Raw genomic sequence first — 27,254 nt, 5'->3', positions numbered from 1 at the left:
CCGGGTCCATGACAAGGATTGGGGAGCGGGGTTGTGGGGGAGGTTCCTTAGCGACGGGCGGGACACCCTACTAGATTTGCCCACTGAAGAACAGAGTTCCTATCCCCACATGAAAGAGGCCTTAATGACCAGGTATGGGCTTACCCCTGAAATGTATAAAGAGAGGTTCAGGGGGTGTGCGAAGCGTCCTGGGACTACATATGTGGAGTATGTGACTTTTTTTTTGCAGAGCCCTGGATGGTTGGGTGAAGGGTAATAAGGTGAATGATTTTCAAAGTCTCTTTGATTTAATTGCATGGGAGCACTTGTCTGACAACTGTTTTCCTGAGCTACGCCAGCACCTGATTGATAGCAAGCTGTCCAACCCGAGGAAGCTTGCTGAGGAGGCGGACCGCTGGCTCAGCACCAGGGTCCACAAGGCTTCAGTGGGAGACTCCGCCAAGGGTGGGCAGGGTCCCCAGCAGAAGAGTGGGGGGGGGACAGGGGTAAACAGAAAGGGTTCCCTAAAGGCCCCCAAAGTAATCCCCAAGGGAACCAGCAGCGAGGTTCTCAGCCACCCCCACCCCCAAAGCAGAATGGGGCCCCGACAGGTAGGCCTGTTCCAAAGGGGCCCTTCAATTGTTTCAGATGTGGTGACCCGGGGCACATAGCCAGTGACCCCAAGTGTCGCCTGTTTGGTAAACCAGCACCCACTGGTGCTCCACCCCGGCAAGTGACTAGTGTTCACTTAGGAGAAGAAGTAATGGTCCCAGGGGGTGGAGATCCTGTTCAGATGACCCTAGTCTCACTAGGAGACAGTGAAATGGTCCCTACGAACTACCTGCCCTCTAACACTAAAAAATATGGGCAGGTGGTGACCATCAATGGTAGGAAAGCTGAGGCTCTTAGAGATACAGGAGCCAGTGTGACTGCAGTGAGGCAGCACCTGGTGTCTCAAGAGCAGGTTGTACCCCATGCCTACTGTAGGGTTGTCAACGCTGACAATTCAGAGAGTCAGTGTCCAATGGCTCAAGTTCCCTTCGAGTGGGGGAGGGGGGGTCTTTGGTACTCTGCAGGTCTGTGTGAGGAAAACCATGCCTGTGGACTGTTTGCTAGGGAATGACTTGGAGGACTCCCCTTGGGAAAAGGTGGAGAAAACGACTCACCTGAAGATGGTGGGTCTGCCTGACTGGGCGTGCGTGACCACCCGGTCAATGGCAGCCAGTAGGGGTGATCAACAGGTCCTGGGGCCTGAAGGAGAGGCCCAGGAACCGGCCTTAGAGAGAAGGCGCAGGGGGCGCGGGAAACCGCACCCTGTTGTTCCCACGGTCCAGGAAGAAGCAGACCTTGAGGGGGATGCCCAGGAGCCTACTGGGGAACAGATTGCTGAACTGGGGGACCTGCCTGAGCTGACCCATTGGCAGCAAGAAGGAGGCCCCTCCAGGGTGGAATTCTGCAGGGAGCAGAAAGAATGCCCTTCTCTCGTGGGTATGCGGCAGCAGGCTGCAGACCAGGCCAATGGTGTTCAGGCCAAGACACATTATGTGTACTGGGAGAATGACCTCCTGTATTCAGAGCCTAAGGCTGCTGAACCTGGGTCAGCCCGTGTGCTGGTGGTACCCCAGAAGTTCAGAGCCTTCCTACTGGGGCTGGCTCATGATGTGCCGTTAGCAGGACATTTGGGGATGGACAAGACCTATGACAGGCTTGTCATCCACTTCTACTGGCCCCAAATGCACAAGAGCTCAGATGCTCATTGTAGGACCTGTCAGACTTGCCAGGCAAGTGGGAAGTGCGGAGGGAAGAACTAGGCTCCAACCATTCCCTGTGGCCAGTACTCCATTCCAACGAGTGGGTATTGACATTGTTGGGCCTCTGGACCCCAAGACAGCCATGGGCAACAGGTATATCCTGGTCTTGGTGGACCATGCCACCCGGTACCCTGAAGCCATCCCTCTGAGGACAGTGACGGCCCCGGTGGTGGGACGTGCACTGATGGGAATTTTCTCACGAGTGGGATTCCCTCTAGAGGTGGTGAGCGACAGGGGGACCAACTTCATATCCAAATATATGAAGTCCCTTTGGCAAGAGTGTGGTGTAACCTATAAGTTCACCACCCCTTACCATCCCCAAGCAAATGGGTTGGTTGAGAGATTCAACCGAACCCTGAAGGGCATGATCATGGGCCTGGAAGGTCCAATGAGGCGTAAGTGGGACGTCCTCTTGCCATGCCTTCTCTTTGCATACCGTGAGGTGCCACAGAAGTCCCTAGGGTTCAGCCCCTTTGAACTGCTGTATGGTCACCCAGTGAGAGGACCTCTGAGTTTGGTAAAGGAAGGCTGGGAGCAATCTCCCAGGAAACCTCCCCAGAATGTATACAGTTACATGCTGGCCTTTAGAAACCAGACCAGGCGCTTCAGAAAACTTGCTGAGGCAAATCTGGAAGCTAGCCAGGAAGAAATGAAGCGGTGGTACGACCAGAATGCCACTCTGGTAGAGCTTCAGCCTGGACAACAGGTGTGGGTCTTGGCCCCAGTGGAGCCTTGTGCACTTCAGGATAAGTGGACAGGTCCATTTGAGGTTGTGGAGCGCAAGAGTCCGGTAACCTACTTGGTGGACATGCAATCTCCCAGGAACCCTTTGAGGGTCCTACATGTTAACCGCCTGAAGCCCCACTTGCGAAGGTCCGAAGTGGGCATGTTGTTGGCAACTGATGATGGAACGGAGGAGGAGTCTGAGCCTCTTCCTGACCTCTTGGTAGCCTCTGAGAAAGATGGGTCAGTGGATGGAGTTAACCGCTCACCCACCCTGACGCCCGAGCAACAGGAAGACTGCCGCCAATTGCTGGGGCAGTTTCCAGATCTGTTCTCCCTGGTTCCTGGTGTCACAGATTGGTGCGTCCATGATGTGGACACAGGAGACAGCTTACCTGGGAAGCATAAGGCTTACAGAGTGACTGACAGGGTCAGGGCCTGCATCAAGGAGGAGGTCTCCAAGATGCTTGCTCTTAGGGTGGTTGAGTCCTCCAGCAGTCCTTGGTCCAGCCCCGTGGTCTTGGTCCCAAAGGCTGCTGCGCCGGGAGCCACACCTGAACTCCGGTTCTGTGTGGACTACAGAGGACTCAATTCAGTCACCAAGACTGACGCGCACCCTATCCCCAGAGCTGATGAGCTCATTGATCGGCTAGGGGCTGCCCGGTTCCTCAGCACGTTTGATTTAACGTCTGGGTACTGGCAGATCGCCTTGACCGATGGGGCAAAAGAGAGGTCAGCATTCTCTACACTACACCAGATGGGCATTTCCAGTTCCGGGTTATGCCCTTTGGAATGAAGAATGCCCCTGCCACCTTTCAGAGGTTGGTCAACCAGGTGTTGGCTGGGCTGGATGAGTTCAGTGCCGCCTACCTGGATGACATCGCAGTGTTCAGTGGTACCTGGCCAGAACACCTGCGACACCTCTGGGAAGTGTTGACGGCCCTGCGCAAGGCAGGCCTCACAATCAAGGCAAGCAAGTGCCAGATTGGGCAGGGTTCAGTGGTGTACTTGGGACACCAAGTGGGGAGTGGCAAGGTGGCACCCTTGCAACCCAAAATTGAGACCATCCTGGCTTGGGAACCCCCCCCAAGACCCAGACTGCAGTGAGAGCCTTCCTGGGGCTCACTGGGTATTACAGGAGGTTTGTCAAGGGCTATGGCACTATTGTGACCCGCTTGACAGAGCTTACTTCTAAGAAGCAGCCCAGGAATGTGATTTGGACTGACACCTGTCAGAAGGCTTTTGACACCCTGAAAACTGCCATGTGCACGGCGCCCGTGCTCTTGGCTCCTGATTTCTCCAAGGAATTTCTGGTGCAGACAGACGCTTCAGAGCATGGTGTAGGAGCTGTTCTCTCACAGATGACTGAGGAGGGCTGGGACCAACCTGTAGCCTTCATCAGTAGGAGGTTACTTCCACGGGAAAGTAGGTGGAGTGCAATAGAGCGAGAAGCATTTGCTGTGGTCTGGGCACTGAAGAAGCTAAGACCCTACTTGTTTGGGTCTCACTTCCGGGTTCAGACAGACCACAGGCCCCTCAGATGGTTGATGCAGATGAGGGGTGAGAACCCAAAACTGTTGAGGTGGTCCATCTCCCTACAGGGTATGGACTTCACGGTGGAACATCGCCCTGGCACAGATCACGCCAACGCTGACGGTCTGTCCAGGTTTTTCCGCCTTAGTGATGAGGAACTCCCTGGGAAAGGGTAGTTCCCCCCACATTTCAGCTGGAGGGGACACGTGTTAGACCTGGCACCTTGGCGTGAGTTTCCCTTCCACTTTTTGCTGTTGTGCCTCAGATGTTTTTGCTGGTGTCCGCTGCTCAGGGCACTGCGCCACGGCCAACCCGTGCCGCAGTGCAAGTGCTCCCTACTGTAAAGTGTATCTGTGATTGATGTCCATGATTGGTTCATTGGATTTACTGTCAGTCCCCAGTAAAGTGCACCAGGAGTGCCAGGCCTTGTGAATGCCAATACTGCTAGTGGGCCTGCAGCGCTGGTTGCGCCACCCACAGAAGCAGCCTTAAAATGTGTCTAGGGTCTGCCACTGCAGAACCTGCGTGCAGTCTGGTACTGTCATGCTGGCTGGGCAAGTGCACACACTTGCCAGCCCCTAAACCTTCCCTTAACTTCATATTAGTCACCCCTATGGTAGGCCCAAGGGCAGGGTGCATTGAAAGTGTAAGGTAGGACATGCTCTGATGAGTGTAGCATGTTCTAATAGTGAATTACTGCCAAATTCGTTTTTCACTATTGTAAGGCTACCTGTTCCCTTTAGGCCAGATGGGCTGCTGGAATTATTACACTCTATAATCCCAGCAGGCTCAGAGAACATGGTAGAAAATAATGTTTAGTATGCCTGAACTCAGAATAATAAAATACTTCTTTTAGTAAGGTTTATTTTAATATCCTGTGTTTGCAAATGCTACTTTTAGAAAGTTAGCATTTGCTTGCCTAACCATTTCAGCCCGCCTCTGCTTGGATGTGGATCTGACTGTCTGGGTTGTGTGAGTGACAGGGCTGGGGGGATGACAGGTGATGAATGCAAGGATTACACCTTAGTGGGAGGTAGGAGTTTCCCTGGGCTCTTCATCAGGCTGTGCTCTGCCACCACAATGCTGGCTCCGCCCCCCTGGGGAGCGACTGATGACTCAGCCTGCACCTGGCCCAGGAAGGGCGAAGCACTGTCAACAAGGTACTCCTGGCAGCCCCTGTCCCCACAATGATGGCTCCGCCCCCCTGGGGAGCGTCTGATGTGCCTGCCCCCACACTGAATGCAGAAGCCAGAAGTACCCACAACAAGTGCTCAGAGGCTGAGAGCAGTTATGCAAAGGCCCCCCTGGCCTGTGAGAACAAAAGAAACTGTGTATAAAAGTAGGAGCCCTGCTCCTTGTAAATCAGAATCCTGTTTTACCACAAAGGACCTCTACCCGACTAGAAGGAGAAGAAGACGCTGGAAGGACTGGCCTGCTGCTTGCCTTGCTGAGAGAGGAGAGGAAAAGACTTGAGGAGAAAAGACTTTGCTGCTTTGTGCTCTAAACATTCTCCAAGGGTTTGATTGAGCTTGCCCCCTGAGCTGAACCCCAGGACCAGTGGGTTCATTGTGCCTTCGCTCGCTTTTATTTGGCCGTGTGCTTCCCTGCTGGAGCTGAGACCTTGTGCCCCTTCGCCCCCTCCTAGGGCCGTGACACCCAGGAGCCTGGCAGCCCGTGTCCTGTGAGAGCCTCGCTCTTCCAAGAGTCGCTCTCTTCTCCGTGGGCCGGGCCGCCTGCTCCCCTGTTGCCGCCTGCTACTGGAGCGCGTTGTGTGCTCCCTCTCGCCCCTCCCGCAGGAATTCCTCATCTGAGGGCGATCTATGCCTCGGGCCGCCGCCGTACGTCTACAGCGTACCCGGCCGCCTCGCTTCGCCCTTTGCCCGGAGGAGAGGCCGTGCCGCCCCCTGAAGTGCTCCCAGTACGTGTGGTACTACCAGAGCCGGGCCGCACCTGCCTCCTGAAGCCGCCGCCGCCTAGAAGTCCGGAGGTGCCCCCGCCGCGCACTAGAAGAGTGCGGGCTATCCCTGCTTCCCTGGGACATCAAGAGAAGTGTTCGTCTCAATCACCATCGGGCTCGGGGCCCGCAACTCCTTCTTTCCCCGTCATCCCGCTGCTGCCTGACTGAGAGCCGAGCAGAGAAGCCTCCGTGGGCCCGGAGCCCCCACGGGTGAGTGAGAGCTGTGCATTCCGTCAGCACTCCCCGTCAGGGACTCCGAGCTTCCCCCTGCCTGCCGCGCTGCCCCCAGAGCCCTCCCGCACCGCTGGGCCGGCCCGCAATTGACTCTGTCCTCGAGCCGAGAGGAAGAGCCGGGCCCGGCACAGGCGTGCTCACGCCCGATGCGTGAGCCGCGGTAGGGGTGCAGTCAATTTCACCGCGGAGAGCCAGGGAGGCGCTGCAAGGCACGCCAAAGGCCCGGGGTGGGTCTAAGCTTCACTGAATTCGAGGAGAGACTTCCATTAGGGTGAAAGAACACTGAGAGAACACTGAGAGAACACTGAGAGAACCATTGAATTTAAGAAATCCACATTAGAAGCGAATTAACAAAGAAATCTCCATTTGAACTGCAACTAAGAAGAAAAATGCCTATTTACAACCTGTGGTGCTACAAAAACGTTATTTGGTCTTGTGACAAGTCTGCTGAGATATATATATATATTTTTACATAAAGAAGCGTATTTTTTATATATTCACAGCCTGGTGTCCATTTGTGGGGGGATTGGTACAGTTTACTGTGTGTGTGATTACAAATGCTTAACTGAATAACGCCTGAAGAAAAGCCTTGGCTGCTTACGCCACGCACCTAGAGGGTGAGCAAGGGTAATTCTAAGGGGTCATCCTTCGCCCTGACTTAGAGGAGAGGGTCCCTGCTTGTCACAAGTACATACTTGCGCCAACCAGAGAGCCCCAATTCTAACATTGGACGCAGCGGTGAGGATTTGCGAATTTGCATTTGTAGTTGACATACAGTGAATTACTGATCACCACATAGTGAGAGCAGACCTATAACGCAGCCACAGATTTCCATTTTTTTTTAAATTTTGTTGGGACATCTGCCATTGTTGAAGCCATGCCTAGCTCACTCCCTGCTGGAAGGGCACCCTCTGTGATTTCCGGAATTGAAGATGTGGACTGGGAACAAGGAGGCCTGGAGGGCTACAGAGTAGAGGAATTGAGAGCCTTCTGTATAAAGTTCAGAGCTGCCTACACTGGGTGCAAAAGGAAAGCCCACTACATCAAGGCGCTGAGAGCCTGGAAGGAGTCAAGAGATCCCCAGACTCCGGTGGATATCATACCACCAGATGGCGCTGTGGAGCCCCCCAGAGGCCTGTCACCAGAGGAGCTGGCAGACAGGGCAGCAGACAGGGCGCATGCAATGGAGATGGCAAAGTTAGCTGGACAAATGGAGATGGACAAGCAAAGATTGGCCATGGAGGCGCAGCAACGCCAAAATGAGCATAACCTGAGATTGAAGGAGTTGGAGCTGAGAGGTTTGGGAACAACTCCTTCTGGTGGCAGCACAACGCCGGTGCAGGTAGAGTCCAAGGTGTACATCCCCAAAGATGTAGTTAAGGAGTTCTTTAGGGGGGATGACATAGGACAGTGGTTCAGGGCATATGAGGTAGCCATGTCCTCCCACCGGGTCCATGACAAGGATTGGGGAGCGGGGTTGTGGGGGAGGTTCCTTAGCGACGGGCGGGACACCCTACTAGATTTGCCCACTGAAGAACAGAGTTCCTATCCCCACATGAAAGAGGCCTTAATGACCAGGTATGGGCTTACCCCTGAAATGTATAAAGAGAGGTTCAGGGGGTGTGCGAAGCGTCCTGGGACTACATATGTGGAGTATGTGACTTTTTTTTGCAGAGCCCTGGATGGTTGGGTGAAGGGTAATAAGGTGAATGATTTTCAAAGTCTCTTTGATTTAATTGCATGGGAGCACTTGTCTGACAACTGTTTTCCTGAGCTACGCCAGCACCTGATTGATAGCAAGCTGTCCAACCCGAGGAAGCTTGCTGAGGAGGCGGACCGCTGGCTCAGCACCAGGGTCCACAAGGCTTCAGTGGGAGACTCCGCCAAGGGTGGGCAGGGTCCCCAGCAGAAGAGTGGGGGGGGGGACAGGGGTAAACAGAAAGGGTTCCCTAAAGGCCCCCAAAGTAATCCCCAAGGGAACCAGCAGCGAGGTTCTCAGCCACCCCCACCCCCAAAGCAGAATGGGGCCCCGACAGGTAGGCCTGTTCCAAAGGGGCCCTTCAATTGTTTCAGATGTGGTGACCCGGGGCACATAGCCAGTGACCCCAAGTGTCGCCTGTTTGGTAAACCAGCACCCACTGGTGCTCCACCCCGGCAAGTGACTAGTGTTCACTTAGGAGAAGAAGTAATGGTCCCAGGGGGTGGAGATCCTGTTCAGATGACCCTAGTCTCACTAGGAGACAGTGAAATGGTCCCTACGAACTACCTGCCCTCTAACACTGAAAAATATGGGCAGGTGGTGACCATCAATGGTAGGAAAGCTGAGGCTCTTAGAGATACAGGAGCCAGTGTGACTGCAGTGAGGCAGCACCTGGTGTCTCAAGAGCAGGTTGTACCCCATGCCTACTGTAGGGTTGTCAACGCTGACAATTCAGAGAGTCAGTGTCCAATGGCTCAAGTTCCCTTCGAGTGGGGGAGGGGGGGGTCTTTGGTACTCTGCAGGTCTGTGTGAGGAAAACCATGCCTGTGGACTGTTTGCTAGGGAATGACTTGGAGGACTCCCCTTGGGAAAAGGTGGAGAAAACGACTCACCTGAAGATGGTGGGTCTGCCTGACTGGGCGTGCGTGACCACCCGGTCAATGGCAGCCAGTAGGGGTGATCAACAGGTCCTGGGGCCTGAAGGAGAGGCCCAGGAACCGGCCTTAGAGAGAAGGCGCAAGGGGCGCGGGAAACCGCACCCTGTTGTTCCCACGGTCCAGGAAGAAGCAGACCTTGAGGGGGATGCCCAGGAGCCTACTGGGGAACAGATTGCTGAACTGGGGGACCTGCCTGAGCTGACCCATTGGCAGCAAGAAGGAGGCCCCTCCAGGGTGGAATTCTGCAGGGAGCAGAAAGAATGCCCTTCTCTCGTGGGTATGCGGCAGCAGGCTGCAGACCAGGCCAATGGTGTTCAGGCCAAGACACATTATGTGTACTGGGAGAATGACCTCCTGTATTCAGAGCCTAAGGCTGCTGAACCTGGGTCAGCCCGTGTGCTGGTGGTACCCCAGAAGTTCAGAGCCTTCCTACTGGGGCTGGCTCATGATGTGCCGTTAGCAGGACATTTGGGGATGGACAAGACCTATGACAGGCTTGTCATCCACTTCTACTGGCCCCAAATGCACAAGAGCTCAGATGCTCATTGTAGGACCTGTCAGACTTGCCAGGCAAGTGGGAAGTGCGGAGGGAAGAACTAGGCTCCAACCATTCCCTGTGGCCAGTACTCCATTCCAACGAGTGGGTATTGACATTGTTGGGCCTCTGGACCCCAAGACAGCCATGGGCAACAGGTATATCCTGGTCTTGGTGGACCATGCCACCCGGTACCCTGAAGCCATCCCTCTGAGGACAGTGACGGCCCCGGTGGTGGGACGTGCACTGATGGGAATTTTCTCACGAGTGGGATTCCCTCTAGAGGTGGTGAGCGACAGGGGGACCAACTTCATATCCAAATATATGAAGTCCCTTTGGCAAGAGTGTGGTGTAACCTATAAGTTCACCACCCCTTACCATCCCCAAGCAAATGGGTTGGTTGAGAGATTCAACCGAACCCTGAAGGGCATGATCATGGGCCTGGAAGGTCCAATGAGGCGTAAGTGGGACGTCCTCTTGCCATGCCTTCTCTTTGCATACCGTGAGGTGCCACAGAAGTCCCTAGGGTTCAGCCCCTTTGAACTGCTGTATGGTCACCCAGTGAGAGGACCTCTGAGTTTGGTAAAGGAAGGCTGGGAGCAATCTCCCAGGAAACCTCCCCAGAATGTATACAGTTACATGCTGGCCTTTAGAAACCAGACCAGGCGCTTCAGAAAACTTGCTGAGGCAAATCTGGAAGCTAGCCAGGAAGAAATGAAGCGGTGGTACGACCAGAATGCCACTCTGGTAGAGCTTCAGCCTGGACAACAGGTGTGGGTCTTGGCCCCAGTGGAGCCTTGTGCACTTCAGGATAAGTGGACAGGTCCATTTGAGGTTGTGGAGCGCAAGAGTCCGGTAACCTACTTGGTGGACATGCAATCTCCCAGGAACCCTTTGAGGGTCCTACATGTTAACCGCCTGAAGCCCCACTTGCGAAGGTCCGAAGTGGGCATGTTGTTGGCAACTGATGATGGAACGGAGGAGGAGTCTGAGCCTCTTCCTGACCTCTTGGTAGCCTCTGAGAAAGATGGGTCAGTGGATGGAGTTAACCGCTCACCCACCCTGACGCCCGAGCAACAGGAAGACTGCCGCCAATTGCTGGGGCAGTTTCCAGATCTGTTCTCCCTGGTTCCTGGTGTCACAGATTGGTGCGTCCATGATGTGGACACAGGAGACAGCTTACCTGGGAAGCATAAGGCTTACAGAGTGACTGACAGGGTCAGGGCCTGCATCAAGGAGGAGGTCTCCAAGATGCTTGCTCTTAGGGTGGTTGAGTCCTCCAGCAGTCCTTGGTCCAGCCCCGTGGTCTTGGTCCCAAAGGCTGCTGCGCCGGGAGCCACACCTGAACTCCGGTTCTGTGTGGACTACAGAGGACTCAATTCAGTCACCAAGACTGACGCGCACCCTATCCCCAGAGCTGATGAGCTCATTGATCGGCTAGGGGCTGCCCGGTTCCTCAGCACGTTTGATTTAACGTCTGGGTACTGGCAGATCGCCTTGACCGATGGGGCAAAAGAGAGGTCAGCATTCTCTACACTACACCAGATGGGCATTTCCAGTTCCGGGTTATGCCCTTTGGAATGAAGAATGCCCCTGCCACCTTTCAGAGGTTGGTCAACCAGGTGTTGGCTGGGCTGGATGAGTTCAGTGCCGCCTACCTGGATGACATCGCAGTGTTCAGTGGTACCTGGCCAGAACACCTGCGACACCTCTGGGAAGTGTTGACGGCCCTGCGCAAGGCAGGCCTCACAATCAAGGCAAGCAAGTGCCAGATTGGGCAGGGTTCAGTGGTGTACTTGGGACACCAAGTGGGGAGTGGCAAGGTGGCACCCTTGCAACCCAAAATTGAGACCATCCTGGCTTGGGAACCCCCCCCAAGACCCAGACTGCAGTGAGAGCCTTCCTGGGGCTCACTGGGTATTACAGGAGGTTTGTCAAGGGCTATGGCACTATTGTGACCCGCTTGACAGAGCTTACTTCTAAGAAGCAGCCCAGGAATGTGATTTGGACTGACACCTGTCAGAAGGCTTTTGACACCCTGAAAACTGCCATGTGCACGGCGCCCGTGCTCTTGGCTCCTGATTTCTCCAAGGAATTTCTGGTGCAGACAGACGCTTCAGAGCATGGTGTAGGAGCTGTTCTCTCACAGATGACTGAGGAGGGCTGGGACCAACCTGTAGCCTTCATCAGTAGGAGGTTACTTCCACGGGAAAGTAGGTGGAGTGCAATAGAGCGAGAAGCATTTGCTGTGGTCTGGGCACTGAAGAAGCTAAGACCCTACTTGTTTGGGTCTCACTTCCGGGTTCAGACAGACCACAGGCCCCTCAGATGGTTGATGCAGATGAGGGGTGAGAACCCAAAACTGTTGAGGTGGTCCATCTCCCTACAGGGTATGGACTTCACGGTGGAACATCGCCCTGGCACAGATCACGCCAACGCTGACGGTCTGTCCAGGTTTTTCCGCCTTAGTGATGAGGAACTCCCTGGGAAAGGGTAGTTCCCCCCACATTTCAGCTGGAGGGGACACGTGTTAGACCTGGCACCTTGGCGTGAGTTTCCCTTCCACTTTTTGCTGTTGTGCCTCAGATGTTTTTGCTGGTGTCCGCTGCTCAGGGCACTGCGCCACGGCCAACCCGTGCCGCAGTGCAAGTGCTCCCTACTGTAAAGTGTATCTGTGATTGATGTCCATGATTGGTTCATTGGATTTACTGTCAGTCCCCAGTAAAGTGCACCAGGAGTGCCAGGCCTTGTGAATGCCAATACTGCTAGTGGGCCTGCAGCGCTGGTTGCGCCACCCACAGAAGCAGCCTTAAAATGTGTCTAGGGTCTGCCACTGCAGAACCTGCGTGCAGTCTGGTACTGTCATGCTGGCTGGGCAAGTGCACACACTTGCCAGCCCCTAAACCTTCCCTTAACTTCATATTAGTCACCCCTATGGTAGGCCCAAGGGCAGGGTGCATTGAAAGTGTAAGGTAGGACATGCTCTGATGAGTGTAGCATGTTCTAATAGTGAATTACTGCCAAATTCGTTTTTCACTATTGTAAGGCTACCTGTTCCCTTTAGGCCAGATGGGCTGCTGGAATTATTACACTCTATAATCCCAGCAGGCTCAGAGAACATGGTAGAAAATAATGTTTAGTATGCCTGAACTCAGAATAATAAAATACTTCTTTTAGTAAGGTTTATTTTAATATCCTGTGTTTGCAAATGCTACTTTTAGAAAGTTAGCATTTGCTTGCCTAACCATTTCAGCCCGCCTCTGCTTGGATGTGGATCTGACTGTCTGGGTTGTGTGAGTGACAGGGCTGGGGGGATGACAGGTGATGAATGCAAGGATTACACCTTAGTGGGAGGTAGGAGTTTCCCTGGGCTCTTCATCAGGCTGTGCTCTGCCACCACAATGCTGGCTCCGCCCCCCTGGGGAGCGACTGATGACTCAGCCTGCACCTGGCCCAGGAAGGGCGAAGCACTGTCAACAAGGTACTCCTGGCAGCCCCTGTCCCCACAATGATGGCTCCGCCCCCCTGGGGAGCGTCTGATGTGCCTGCCCCCACACTGAATGCAGAAGCCAGAAGTACCCACAACAAGTGCTCAGAGGCTGAGAGCAGTTATGCAAAGGCCCCCCTGGCCTGTGAGAACAAAAGAAACTGTGTATAAAAGTAGGAGCCCTGCTCCTTGTAAATCAGAATCCTGTTTTACCACAAAGGACCTCTACCCGACTAGAAGGAGAAGAAGACGCTGGAAGGACTGGCCTGCTGCTTGCCTTGCTGAGAGAGGAGAGGAAAAGACTTGAGGAGAAAAGACTTTGCTGCTTTGTGCTCTAAACATTCTCCAAGGGCTTGATTGAGCTTGCCACCTGAGCTGAACCCCAGGACCAGTGGGTTCATTGTGCCTTCGCTCGCTTTTATTTGGCCGTGTGCTTCCCTGCTGGAGCTGAGACCTTGTGCCCCTTCGCCCCCTCCTAGGGCCGTGACACCCAGGAGCCTGGCAGCCCATGTCCTGTGAGAGCCTCGCTCTTCCAAGAGTCGCTCTCTACTCTGTGGGCCGGGCCGCCTGCTCCCCTGTTGCCGCCTGCCACTGGAGCGCGTTGTGTGCTCCCTCTCGCCCCTCCCGCAGGAATTCCTCATCTGAGGGCGATCTATGCCTCGGGCCACCGCCGTACGTCTACAGCGTACCCGGCCGCCTCGCTTCGCCCTTTGCCCTGAGGAGAGGCCGTGCCGCCCCCTGAAGTGCTCCCAGTACGTGTGGTACTACCAGAGCCGGGCCGCACCTGCCTCCTGAAGCCGCCGCCGCCTAGAAGCCCGGAGGTGCCCCCGCCGCGCACTAGAAGAGTGCGGGCCGTCCCTGCTTCCCTGGGACATCAAGAGAAGTGTTCGTCTCAATCACCATCGGGCTCGGGGCCCGCAACTCCTTCTTTCCCCGTCATCCCGCTGCTGCCTGACTGAGAGCCGAGCAGAGAAGCCTCCGTGTGCCCGGAGCCCCCACGGGTGAGTGAGAGCTGTGCATTCCGTCAGCACTCCCCGTCAGGGACTCCGAGCTTCCCCCTGCCTGCCGCGCTGCCCCCAGAGCCCTCCTGCACCGCTGGGCCGGCCCGCAATTGACTCTGTCCTCGAGCCGAGAGGAAGAGCCGGGCCCGGCACAGGCGTGCTCACGCCCGATGCGTGAGCCGCGGTAGGGGTGCAGTCAATTTCACCGCGGAGAGCCAGGGAGGCGCTGCAAGGCACGCCGAAGGCCCGGGGTGGGTCTAAGCTTCGCTGAATTCGAGGAGAGACTTCCATTAGGGTGAAAGAACACTGAGAGAACACTGAGAGAACACTGAGAGAACACTGAGAGAACCATTGAATTTAAGAAATCCACATTAGAAGCGAATTAACAAAGAAATCTCCATTTGAACTGCAACTAAGAAGAAAAGTGCCTATTTACAATCTGTGGTGCTACAAAAACGTTATTTGGTCTTGTGACAAGTCTGCTGAGATATATATATATATTTTTACATAAAGAAGCGTATTTTTTTTTATATATATTCACAGCCTGGTGTCCATTTGTGGGGGGATTGGTACAGTTTACTGTGTGTGTGATTACAAATGCTTAACTGAATAACGCCTCAAGAAAAGCCTTGGCTGCTCACGACACGCACCTAGAGGGTGAGCAAGGGTAATTCTAAGGGGTCATCCTTCGCCCTGACTTAGAGGAGAGGGTCCCTGCTTGTCACAAGTACATACTTGCGCCAACCAGAGATCCCCAATTCTAACAATTGTGATTCGAATTAGAGTCATGAAATACCTCCAAAAACCACACCATGGCAGCTGGAATTAAAGATGAAGGTTAAACATATCAACACACATGGCCCGAGCTTGAGCGATGTGGCACGTCTAGGTTCAAGCAAAGGACAAACAAAAAAAACAAGCACAAGCGTGCGCCTTGCGCGGCAGCAGGGGGAGGGGACCTGCGCGATTCTCTTGCGGGAGCGTGCAGCAAGACGCAATGATTGCGACCATATGGCGCCACCATACGGCGCCGCGCGCTCCCGCAAGGGAATCGCCAAAGGTGCACGTGTTGCCATTGCAAGCAATGCAACGCGTGCACGTTTTTGCCCCCAAAGCTGTGCCGATGGCTAAATGTCTCTCTCCTACGCAGCGCATGCACGCCTTGTAGGCGAGACCTAAAAAGAAATTTTCTTCAATGGACTCTCAATGAAGCTGCGGAGATCCATGTCTGTATCTGTACATCACCAACTGGCACCTGTGGTCCAACACTGCTGATCCATCTGACTCTTAGAAAGAGAGTTGGTATAAGGAGCTACGCAGGGCGAATATCTGTTCAAAGTATCCTTTTAAAAGGTAAAGTAACAATACTTTTCAGCAGTGCTGGAATATATTCTTAACGTAACAAAGAAGGAGCTTTGGCTAGGATTACACATTAAGCTGAGTTCGTTATTATTTATATAGCACATATACACTGAAGTTTCATGGCACTTAAGAAAGTTATACTCCAACCTTGTCTCTTACCTACTAAACAAATATGTCCTCAAAAGCTTTCCAAATATAAATAGTAATAACTCTTCTTGTAGAAATAATGTGAGAAAATTAATGTTTTGACTGCAGCTCTAGAGAAAGCATGATTGTCATACATTACAGTTCTAACACGCAGTACATCTATAAAAAATGAAGTGGCAGCAGCCGAGCAAGATGGCTGCTGCTTAGGAGAGCTCCAAGGGCAAGGTAGACTCCCGCATTAATCCACCACATAATCCAGACACTGATTGTACCCTAAAGATTGACACTGATGTCGGAGTGCAGAAGGAGTCTGGGGACCCGACTCCTGTGCTAATCCGTTGTGCAGTAGTGCAAGCACGGAGCGAAGACTGGAGCGCCCCGACGGCTCTTCTGCAGCCGGGGAGTCGACTTGAAGGTGAGCCCGCCGGTGAGACTGAGGCGCGGAGAACATCGCAGGACACGGCAGCAAGGGGGCCCTGGAGGAGGCTTGTCCCTGCTTCAGCCCGCGGGTGCCCCGGAGTAGTGTGCGCCGCCCCTCCTCCCCTTGGGGCCTGATCTCTGTGGTCTCGGGAGCTGTGATGCCACCTAACGCGCCCCACAGACGACGGGGGCAGAAGTGATCCTGCACCACAGGCGGATCCGGTGCCTTGGATCCGCCCGTGGAAAGCTTTTGAGGACATATTTGTTTAGTAGGTAAGATCCGGTGCCTGTGGCGAGGTGGGGGCGGCCCACTGGGATGGGCGGGCCCGATCTGGACCCCGTCGGACACATCGGAGGCCCCGCGGTGCGTAAGGGAGGTGTGCGGCCTGCACATGCAAGTGAAGCCGGGTCCTCTATTGCAGTGAGGGCCCGGTAGCAGGATTGAGACCAGGGGCGAAAGGCGCCCGATACTGCAAGTAATACCTGACCAAGAGCGGGGCACAGGCAGGCGGCTCATTGGCCTGAGGGGCGTCTAGTACAGCCCCCCACCATTTGGCAGGCAGGCGCCCTCGGGGTGCTTAAGGAGACCTATTGGCCCCAGCAACAGTGGGGCCCAAATACAAGCACCGGCAGGGGCGGAGATCGTGGACTCTACAATATTAGGGGGAGCTGCAGAAGAAGGCACACCAAGAATCACCGGCTGGTGACCGCCGCGAACTGGTAAGGTGAATCCGTGCAGTGCATGATACAGGGGTGCTGCGTGGGAGACCCCCTCGTGCCCTACTTCGCCAATTACAGACTTTCTACCAGCATCCAGTGGCGCAATGGGAAAACAGACAGGCAGCGCGGGGCAGGCCGTATTGCGGCAGGCGGGGGCCAATACCGGATAGCGCTGAGTCATCAAGGCGAGGATTGGGGGCAGGGGCCCACTGACCACCACCCAGTCCAAACTGGACAAATTCACCTACGGAAAGGAATACCCTCCGCTGCCTGACCGTAAGGACCCTGTGGACACAGCCCCTGGAGAGGAAGGTACACACAAGGTAGCATTGGAAGACATAATGACCGCCCTCACCAGTGTACAATCGATGGTGGGATCGATATCAGCGAATGTCTCCTTCCTACGAGCGGACTTTCAAACAATGACAGCCAGGGTCACGGAAGTCGAGCAAGTGACGAAATCTCTGATGAAAGATACTACGGCTCTGATACGAACGGTAAACCGCCTGGAGGCAGAGAACAAACTCATGGCAGCAAAGCTGGACGACCAAGACGGGCGCTCCCGGCGCAAGAATGTCAGAATTACGGGAATTCCCGAATGCGAAGGGAACCCAGACATGGACTTGTATGTAGAGGACCTCATAAAATCTAGACTCCAACCCAGGGGACTATCAACCTTTTCCTCAGTTGGGGGTAAGCCCATACCCAGGGCCCCCCCTAGATCTGTACTGGCCCGCATCTTCAATTTCAGGGATAAAGACGCTATATTGCAAACAGCAAGGGTAGCTCCGCCGCTACATATCCTGAATTCAGTTGTGTCATTCTTCCCGGACTATACAGCGGCGGTCTCCAAGCGTTTCATGGAGGTCAAGAAAGAACTGAGAGCAAAGGAACTGCCATACTCGATGCTATTCCCGGTGAGACTGCGTGTGGTGGCAGATGTGAAAACATGGTTTTTGGACACACCAGAGGAGGCACACGACTGGATCGAGGGATGGCGTCTGGTGGGAGGACCCAAACGGTCAGAGAGAAACCAGCAATGTCGCGGGTTGACTTGAAACCCTAGGGACGTTGGCCAGCAGCAAGAGGAAGAACACCTGCACCAGAGTGAGACCGAAGAGTGAGACTGAGCAAGAACGTTGGACTCTGCGACTGGGTGATGTGCGGGGGCACACAAATGGACTTACCTGCACAAAGATCTGAACCATAATCTATGCAAAAGCTGTCTTTGGGGTGGGGAAGGACGACGACCATCCTTGGACCTCCCACACGCAAGTACTTTTTCGAGGTTTGGGACTGAGCACTCTGCAAAGTTGGGGAGGTGGGAGGTTCTGAGTCCGTCTGGCAGGGAGGCAGGGAGGGGGGTTGGGGGATGGGACAGTTTACATGGTTCTGTGCGTTTTTGATTTTTGTTCTTAGCGGCGATTTCAGGATTGTAGCATTCTCACACATTGGCCGACATATACAGTGCGCAAATAACTCTGTATCTGCTCCCAAGCATTTTAATAGACATGGCAACACAAACCCCAGCTGATCCCGACTCGGAGTCGTACCCCAAGACCCAAGTGACCCCCCTGTCTTTGCTCACATGGAATGTGCACGGCCTGGGGCACAAAATAAAGAGGGGCCTGGTTCTACAAAGTTAAAGCGCTGCGCCCCGACGGTAGCCCTGCTGCAAGAAACGCACCTCACTGGTACCGCATGTAAAGTGTTGAACAGGTGGGGGTATAAAATGATAGTGCACTCAAGAGTTTTCTTCTGGTTCCAGAGGAGTTGGCATTCTGCTGAAAAAACAATCCTCATTTATAGTGCATAAAACAAAAACAGATGATCAAGGCCGATTTGCGGCCATACTGGATCAGTGGGAGGGACGGTCTGTCAATATAGTATCAGCATACATTCCTCCCGCAATACATGCGATAGCGCTCCCAGCCCTTAGCGAATTCTTACTTGACCTTCCGGAAGGGGACCTTCTGATAGGAGGGGACTTCAATGCGACTATAGATGGTAATCTGGACAGATGCCCTGTGAGGGCGCACGTGCCTGGCATGTCTCGCCTTCAGGGTTTTCTGGAGGCACTCAGGCTTACTGATGTGTGGAGACGGCACCACCCTAAAACACGAGACTACATCTTCCACTCTGGGGCACATAACAGCCTATCTAGAATAAACTCCTTCCTAGCCTCAGCGGTAGTCTTAAGAACATTGATGGTATAGAAATCAGACCTAGGGGCATCTCCGACCACTCCCCGGTACTATTGACTTTTTCATGTCACCACAAGACTCGGAGGCGTATCTACCCCATTTACCCTGGCTATTTACAGGTCCCAAAGATCAAAAAAGCGGTTGTTATGGCGACAAAACACTACTTCAAAGAAAACACTATGTCAGTCAGCTCGCCGACTACCTTGTGGGAGGCCTATAAAGCTTTCATTAGAGGACAGGCAATAGTTTCTATTGCAGGGCACAAGCAGGAGAAGCAGCAGGAATTACACGATATTAAGCTGGAGTTGCACGAGGCTGAGACTCACCACTCTACTAACCCCACACCAGCTACATCCCAGACGCTGGGCATTAGGCAGCAACAGTACAGAGAATACCTTAGAGAGGCGACCATGTCGAGGCTCACGGTCACTAAACATAAAATATACGAAACCGGAGACAAGGCAGGAAAGCTTCTGGCGTGGCTCGACAAGAGGGAACGGGGTAATACGGGGATAGCACAGTTTCAGACTGAGGAAGGACAGATGACGATGGACCCACAGACGATATTCCGCACACTTGCACAGCACTTTCAAAGAGTATATACCTCATCCTCCACGATGACAATGGAGGATGCGTTGACCTATATTAAAGACATAGCAATGCCTAGACTCACCCCGGAGGCAGCCCTTGTGCTTGAGGTGGACCTCACGGTGGAAGAACTACAAGTCGTGATCCGATCATTGCAACCTGGCAAAGCGGTAGGACCTAATGGTATGCCTATTGAGCTATACAAGAAGATGGTGGGAACTATTGCCCCAAACCTACTACGCATGTACTCCGATAGCCTGGAGGTAGGTGAACTACCGCTTGATCAGCGATTCGCTACCATAGTGGCAATTCCTAAACCAGGAAAACCTGCTGCAGAATGTACCTCGTATCCCCCAATATCGCAGATCAATGCGGAGGCTAAAATCCTCGCGAAATTACTGGCGATTAGACTAACACCACATCTTAAAACCCTAATACACCCGGACCAGTCTGGGTTTATGCCGGGCCGAAATAGGGTACTGAACCTGAGATGCCTACTTGGGGTTATGGCCCGAATTCCATATCTTCAAGAGCCAGCTGTTGTGCTCTCCTTGGACGTACCATTGGCCTTCGATATGGTTGATTGGCCCTTCTTGTTTGCAGTGCTTCATCATTTGGGCTTTGGCCCCAAGTTCTGCGCTTGGGTTCGCCTCCTATACCCTAAACCAGTAGCACACGTTACGGCCAATGGGCAAATTTTCGATGATTTTCCACTTGCAAGGGGAACGCGCCAGGGCTGTCCCTTATCGCCGCTGCTCTTTGCCCTGGTGCTGGAGCCGTTGGCGGCGTGGATCAGATGGGAGCCAAAGATAAGGGGCCTCAGGTGGACAGATGGGTGGGAAGACTGCCTCTCCCTATATGCGGATGATGTCTTGTTATACTTGGCCTCCCCCAGGCGCTCAATACTGGTTCTCCTCAATATCTGCGAGATTTTCGGAAAGGCATCGGGTACACCATAAACTGGTCCAAATCAATCTTGTACGTCTTACACGGCCCCCCACCGCAACTCCCTGTTGACTGCCCTCTCCAGGTCACGGATAACATGTTTAAATATCTAGGTATATACATTACAGCCAATCCAGATATAATCTTCTCAAGAAATCTGGTGCCCCCTTTGGAGCGTCTAAGGAGAGATGCAGCACACTGGGAATCGTTACCGCTGACGCTGTTGGGAAAAGCAGCACTTTTCAAAATGATGGCGCTCCCCTGTTTCTATATGCGCTAGAGAACACGCAGTTTCCTGTACCTCTAGGTTATTTCAAAAAGATAGCAGCCCAAGTATCCAACCTGTTATGGGGTAACAAACCGGCATGTATAGCGACGGATAGGTTGACCCGTGGTTGGTATGATGGTGGGATAGCACTCCCAAATACACCACTGTATTACTGGGCGGCGCAATTAAAGGTAATTAACCAGTAGATATATGTCCCACAGGTAGACCCCGCATACAGAGCGGACAGGTTTCTATTGGGACCAGGGAATATGCTCTCTGCACTTTACAATAAGGGACACACCTCTGCGGTAATAGGGCCCACAAAACACACTGTCACCATATGACACGCGGCGCAGGCAAAAATGGGCTGGCAAGGGGTTTTAACCCAACTTACTCCTCTTTGGGACACTAAGCGGTTGGGACGACTCAGGAATAGTAAGGGCTTTGAGCAATGGGACACCATAGGCATATCCACGGTGGGAGACATGTGGTCTAGGGGGGACGTAGTCACATTCGAACATCTTCAGCAGCAATACGAACTGGCACCCTCTGAAATTTTTCGCTACATGCAGATCAAACACGCACTGACCACGGCCATACCACGCGGCCCGAGGTGCTTGAGGCTTCCCCCTCGGAGGACAGGCTACTGATGAACTGCATGCAAAAGCGGGCTACATCATTCACTTACCGGAAGTTAGTTAATAACCTCCCGGACCCCACGGTACCACTCAAGGACAAATGGACTCGTGACTTGGGTGACCTTGATGACACAGAATGGCAGGAGGCGTTGGCCTCGCTGCGAGAGGTGGGCATACCTTCGCCACTCAGATTAGTGCAGCTTAAAAAACTACATCGCACCTACTATACTAGACACACCCTATGCAAGAAGGGAAAAACAACACATCCATATTGCCTCAGAAGTTGTGGGGAGGAAGGTACCTTTTAACTTACCATATGGCACTGCCCGAAAATCGCTGACTACTGGAAGAAATTAATGAGAACAATATCGCAGACTGAAGGAGTGTCGTTAGTACCAGAACCAAAGAGGTGCTTATTAAATATGTGGGACCCGAATGACCTTACTCATCCGGCGCAGAAATGGGCCACGCTGGGGTTAATGGTTGCTAAACGCAATATAGCGCAAAAGTGGGGGACGGCGGAGGTGCCGTCTTTGGCCGCGTGGTGCAAGGACATGGACATGGCTATGGTGGCGGAGAGGACAGTGTTTATTAATCGGGGCTGCCCCCAGAAATGGTATGAGTACAAAAAGGGGTAGGCCCTTACGAACTCAGGACCTGGGTCCGTGGAACAGTGCAAAATTGGGGTTGGTCCGAGTTGGAAAGTTTCAAAAGGCTTTGAGAAAGCCAGGTATCAAGTTATTCACACAATCAACAACTTCATTATCATTTACTTTAAAGTATATTCTTCATAAACTTTAGACAATTAAATTCAAAATGCATTGGCATTTATTCGGGCAACGTTTCAATCAAATTGCAGCCAATGGTTCATTTAGAGAACATAATAAACATGTAATTGTAGATTCATTACATTCATAGCTTCAAAGAAGTGCTCTCGGTGCGAGGGGGAGGGGTGAGTGAAGTGAGTGGGACACGGTAAAGGTGTGGTGACATTTTTGTGGCATCATTTCGCAATTGAGAAGCCTTTACACTCAAATCAATAAGCAAAGGTTCCAAATGAACATCACACAGAGTGAGTGGTGTGAAGTAAGCAGAGCGTAGTTCTACGTTTCGACCCCTGTTACGCTAAAGGGTTGCTTTCAGCCTCATGTTGGGGTCTTCATCAGGAAAAGGGGGGGAGAGCATCAAAAGACGGTCGGTATCTGTACCGTCTACGGCGGGGCCCACAGCTCCCGAGTAATTTTTCAGGTTGTACTATTAGGCATAGTACCGGATTGCGCTGTGAGGGCGTCCCTCACGCCCGGGGACATCAAGTGCTCCTTAGCTTAGATCGGGACCGTAGTGGGTAGACTCCCTTTCCAGCAGCGGGCTGCATCCGAGTGATTACTCACAGCGCAATCCGGTACTATGCCTAATAGTACAACCTGAAAAATTACTCGGGAGCTGTGGGCCCCCCCTTTTCCTGATGAAGACCCCAACATGAGGCTGAAAGCAACCCTTTAGCGTAACAGGGGTCGAAACGTAGAACTACGCTCTGCTTACTTCACACCATAGGACTGAAAAAAGAGATTGTGTCTCGCCCTCTATGTGTGATGTTCATTTGGAACCTTTGCTTATTGATTTGAGTGTAAAGGCTTCTCAATTGCGAAATGATGCCACAAAAATGTCACCACACCTTTACCGTGTCCCACTCACTTCACTCACCCCTCCCCCTCGCACCGAGAGCACTTCTTTGAAGCTATGAATGTAATGAATCTACAATTACATGTTTATTATGTTCTCTAAATGAACCATTGGCTGCAATTTGATTGAAACGTTGCCCGAATAAATGCCAATGCATTTTGAATTTAATTGTCTAAAGTTTATGAAGAATATACTTTAAAGTAAATGATAATGAAGTTGTTGATTGTGTGAATAACTTGATACCTGGCTTTCTCAAAGCCTTTTGAAACTTTCCAACTCGGACCAACCCCAATTTTGCACTGCCCCCAGAAATGGAGCAAGGTGTGGGGAACGTGGAATAAGTTCAGGGGAGACATTTGTGAGCCGCCGCCGGAACGAAATGAGGACAGCCGACTACTAAAGATAGTAACATGGTCAATATGAGGGGATTGATTGTAGATTCTGAAGATCTAAATGAGAATGTGAACATAAAGTTTGTATCAATGATATGGGAATGTGTAATAATGTGTTATAATATGACTGTAATTCACCTGAAATTTTCATCAACGCTGATAATGAAAATAATAAAAAATAAAAAAAATAAAAAATGAAGTGGCAGATCGCAAACCATATAGCAGTTTAGGTAAAGTGAAGTCTGAAACATTGAAGTAAGGAGTATCTTGGTAAATTGTCCTGTCCTTAATAAAACATAGACTTGAAAACGATTGTGCTTACGAGAAGGGCAGCCAGTATATTTCTTTGAATGTAGTTGAAACATGGTGATGTTTTGGGATGTTACCAATAAGCCTAGCGACCGTGCTTTGGATCACCTGAAGGAGACTCCATTTTTTTGGGAGGCACCCAACAGATGACGTTGCAGTCCAATGGACAATGAACTATGGAATTTTTGAAAGGCACATGAAATTATTTTAGATATATATTGAAAACACAGCGTAACATTTTTAGTTGGATAAAAAAAACGAGCCAGTCATTTTTGACAACTGTGCTTCCAGGGACAGATTAGAATCCACCAAAATGTCTACATTACATATAATCAAAGAGGGAGCAGGGCAAGGCCCAAGAATATAAAGCTAATCAAAGGCTCATAGTTCCTTAAAGTGACAACAGTGTTTGGGAAGGAGAGTTGTTTTCTCCTCATAATGTGAACCCGACACTTCAGGCTAAACTCTTTTTAGAACTACTTTTAGTTATCTCCACGATCACTATTCTACGCGTGACTGAAATGTCAAACTTCACTTCCACAAACATTTAAGAACAATTGACAGTATAAACATGAAAGGGAGAGCAACATGGGTTGGGAAAGCAAATGAGGGAGAGAGCTACATGGAGCTTGGGGTGTTTTTCTGCAGAGGGAGACGCAGATGAGCGAGAGAGCAACATAGCCTTCAGTGTTTTGCTGGGAGAGAAGCACGTAAAGAGGCGAGGAACACATAGCATAGGGAAGGAGATACATCAGTGGGAAAGCACAAGAGGGAGAGGGATGGAAAACACATGCACTTAACAAAAGAAAGAAAAAAAAGGAGTTTTCTAAAAGTGAGCAATAGAAAGATAGAAGCCAGTCAAGCGAAATTATGGCTATGCTCCAAGGAAGGGACAAACACAAGATAAACAAGATGATTCAAAGAAAGCCATTGAATAAGCAACAAACAATTAAGAGTGGCAATAAACCCAACCAATGATAAGCAATAGGAGAGCAGTAAGCCTACCGTCAGTTTAATATAGGCCCTTTACAACCAGGCAGCCTGGGATGTCTGGCAGGCAGGACCTAAAAAGCTTTCCTATCAATAGAACTACGGTAGCTGCAATGGAACAACTGCCCAACAAAGAAGTTGGAAAAACATTGGTGATATTGCTTCTTATCACATACCTCACGGGTTGCATTTCACGCAGTAAATCCTCAAGACTCTTTTCATAGTGTTCGGCAACCACCACCAGCCTTTCTGTGGGAATTAAAATGATATGGTTAGGGATGCAATTTTCGCACAATGCTATACACGGAGCTGTCTTCACCGACGTTCAGCAAGGGTGCACACAAAACCCACCCGAGGCTGCAAATGGCAGAGAAACAGAATTACTATCCACCAACGTTTGAAGCTACAGATTAACACACAGCCAAATGATATCCACAGAATAGTGTTTTTTCCACAGTTGTTAGTGTAAGATTAGATTAAAAACCTTGGGTGTTTCAGGGGAGTATGAGTTGCTCATTAGGAGGGTAAAGAACACCCACAAAGATCCAACTGTGACTTTCACATACATCCTCTGTTATTCTTCCACCCCATTTAGCCATGGTATTACATTGGTAATAAAAAGTTGAGTAAGTGTTTAAAAGGAATGTAAAACTTGCCAAACATTTGACTTATTTTATTGGGAAGCGATTTTTCCTCCAGGAAAAATATTTCTCTCTTGAGGGGGAAACAAAAATGAAAAGTTACAAATGCTAATGCACATTTTCAAAACAGTTAAAGCTGCTAATTGTCCACCCAGGGGGAAACCGGTATGGCAGCAGCCGACACCTGGAATTCTGTGCCTTACGTAGGTTCCCATGCTTACTTCTGCGTTTCTTGGTGAAACAAACGCCAAGATCGTTTCCTATTTTCAAAGATATACTTGTGAATCGGTTCCTTTAAGTACACCTACCCAAAACACGGAGTACATATGTCGTGGTAGAAGAAGATGAAGGGATTTTATGGTGCCAGAAAGTGAAACTCTGTCACTTTTTCAGGAACTGCAGCTGCATTATTCCCCATTAAAGGGTAAGTTGTGTTACCTGCACTTACAAAGTGAACTATAGAAATGAATCTTTCAACATCGGACCGACACCAATAGGTTCAATGTTGTAACGAGTAAATAAGTGAGGGTAATGACACCATGCAACAAAGCACACCCAAGGTCAGCAAGTGTTGCTAAATCCCAATTCACAAACTGTCTGTCTGACGTGCCAACAGGGAAGGGTTTGAATTAATCACGTTCCCTCTGAGTGAACTCTGCACTTGCATCCCTCAATTTCCATCCAACATAATATTCAGGCCTTCCTTCACATTAACAATATAAAAACACTCGAGGAAAATCTTTCGGCATTTTTTTTTTTATATTTAATTTTTTTTATATAAACAGCAAGGCAAAAAATATATTACATACAGTACCCATTCCAAGACGGGGAAGGAAAAGCAATACAAAGAAATCAGCAATCAATGTAGGAGAAGGGAGGGGGGAGGGCAAGGCAAAATGAAAGCATATACAGTACAGTAAGTGGAATGTGGGGATAAGGGGAAATTGGGACATCTGGGACATCAACAGCAGGTGGCGTACATATTTCTCCACGGTAGCCATTCCAGGGTCCCCACAGTTTACATCATTTCCGGGGTCTGCCCCGGGCTAAGTACACAGTCTTTTCCCTGAACATGCACCAGTCCATGTTGTCTTTCCATGCCGCTACCGTAGGCGGCCTCGGGGACCCCCACAATTGAGCAATATCCCTTTTAGCAATCATAGCCCCCAGGGTCACCCACTGTGTTTGCGCTGCATTGTGGTCCGTCGGTTCCCAAACATTCAGTATACAGCGTCTAGCCTCCGGCAAGAGGGCAATCCCCGTCACCTCATTCATCACCACATGCACTTCGTTCCAGAAGGTCGCGACCTAACGACATTCCCAGATAATATGAAGGAATGTCCCCACCTGTCCACATCCTCGCTTACACAGACAATCCTCGGAGAAACCCATGTGGACCAAGCGAGGGCCCGTGACATAAATCCTATGTAGAATCTTAAATTAAACCAACCGGAGTCGAGCTGGGATCGCGACCTCCTTTGGAGAGGAGATCACAGATTGCCAGTCCTCGTCATTCAGTTCAAGACCGTCACGTGTCCACAATTCTCGAAGATGCAGTAGGAGGTCTGATCTATCATTGATTCGTTTTTTATAGACTAGGGAGATGGTGCTATCGGGTACATATCCATCCAATAATCTATCTTCGAGTGGAGACGATTCTGGAATTACCTCTCCGACCGGGAAAACCGACCACAAAGCATGGCGAACCTGGATAAAACGGAAGTACTCCGAGTTGCTTAAGTCAAATTCCTCCCGCAAAGACTCAAATGATTTCACCGGACCCTTGACCCAGAGGTCACTAACCTTACTAATACCGATCATGTCCCATTTGTCGAACCCTTTGGTATTCCACAGTTTACCAAGTTTATCAGAACAAAATAGCGGGGTCGCCCGAGTCAAACGATCAGTCCATCCCGTCGCGCTAGTCGCGTCCTGCCACAGACGTACCGCTATCCTCGTAGGTCCCGACAAAGCCTTGATCACCGATTTGGAATATAATGCCCTATAATAGTTGCCACCAGGTAGAAGCCACCTATCCATAGCAAAGGCG

General features: G+C 51.5%; 1 protein-coding gene across 1 annotated transcript in view; it reads right to left on the bottom strand.

The window, feature by feature from the left end:
- The window catches only part of TBCK (TBC1 domain containing kinase), a 1,465,497-nt gene that overhangs the window by 1,236,410 nt on the left and 201,833 nt on the right, over window positions 1-27,254 (bottom strand). Inside the window, exon 3 of the mRNA XM_078676605.1 lies at window positions 24,740-24,812. Coding sequence (XP_078532731.1) covers window positions 24,740-24,812 — 73 coding nt within the window. The remainder of the gene's footprint in view (window positions 1-24,739; window positions 24,813-27,254) is intronic.

This window comes from Lissotriton helveticus, chromosome 2_1 (assembly GCF_964261635.1).
Source record: "Lissotriton helveticus chromosome 2_1, aLisHel1.1, whole genome shotgun sequence".
NCBI classification, from domain to species: Eukaryota; Metazoa; Chordata; class Amphibia; order Caudata; family Salamandridae; genus Lissotriton; species Lissotriton helveticus.
Note: the sequence above shows the minus strand (reverse complement) of the source record. Positions and strands in the feature narration are given on the sequence as shown.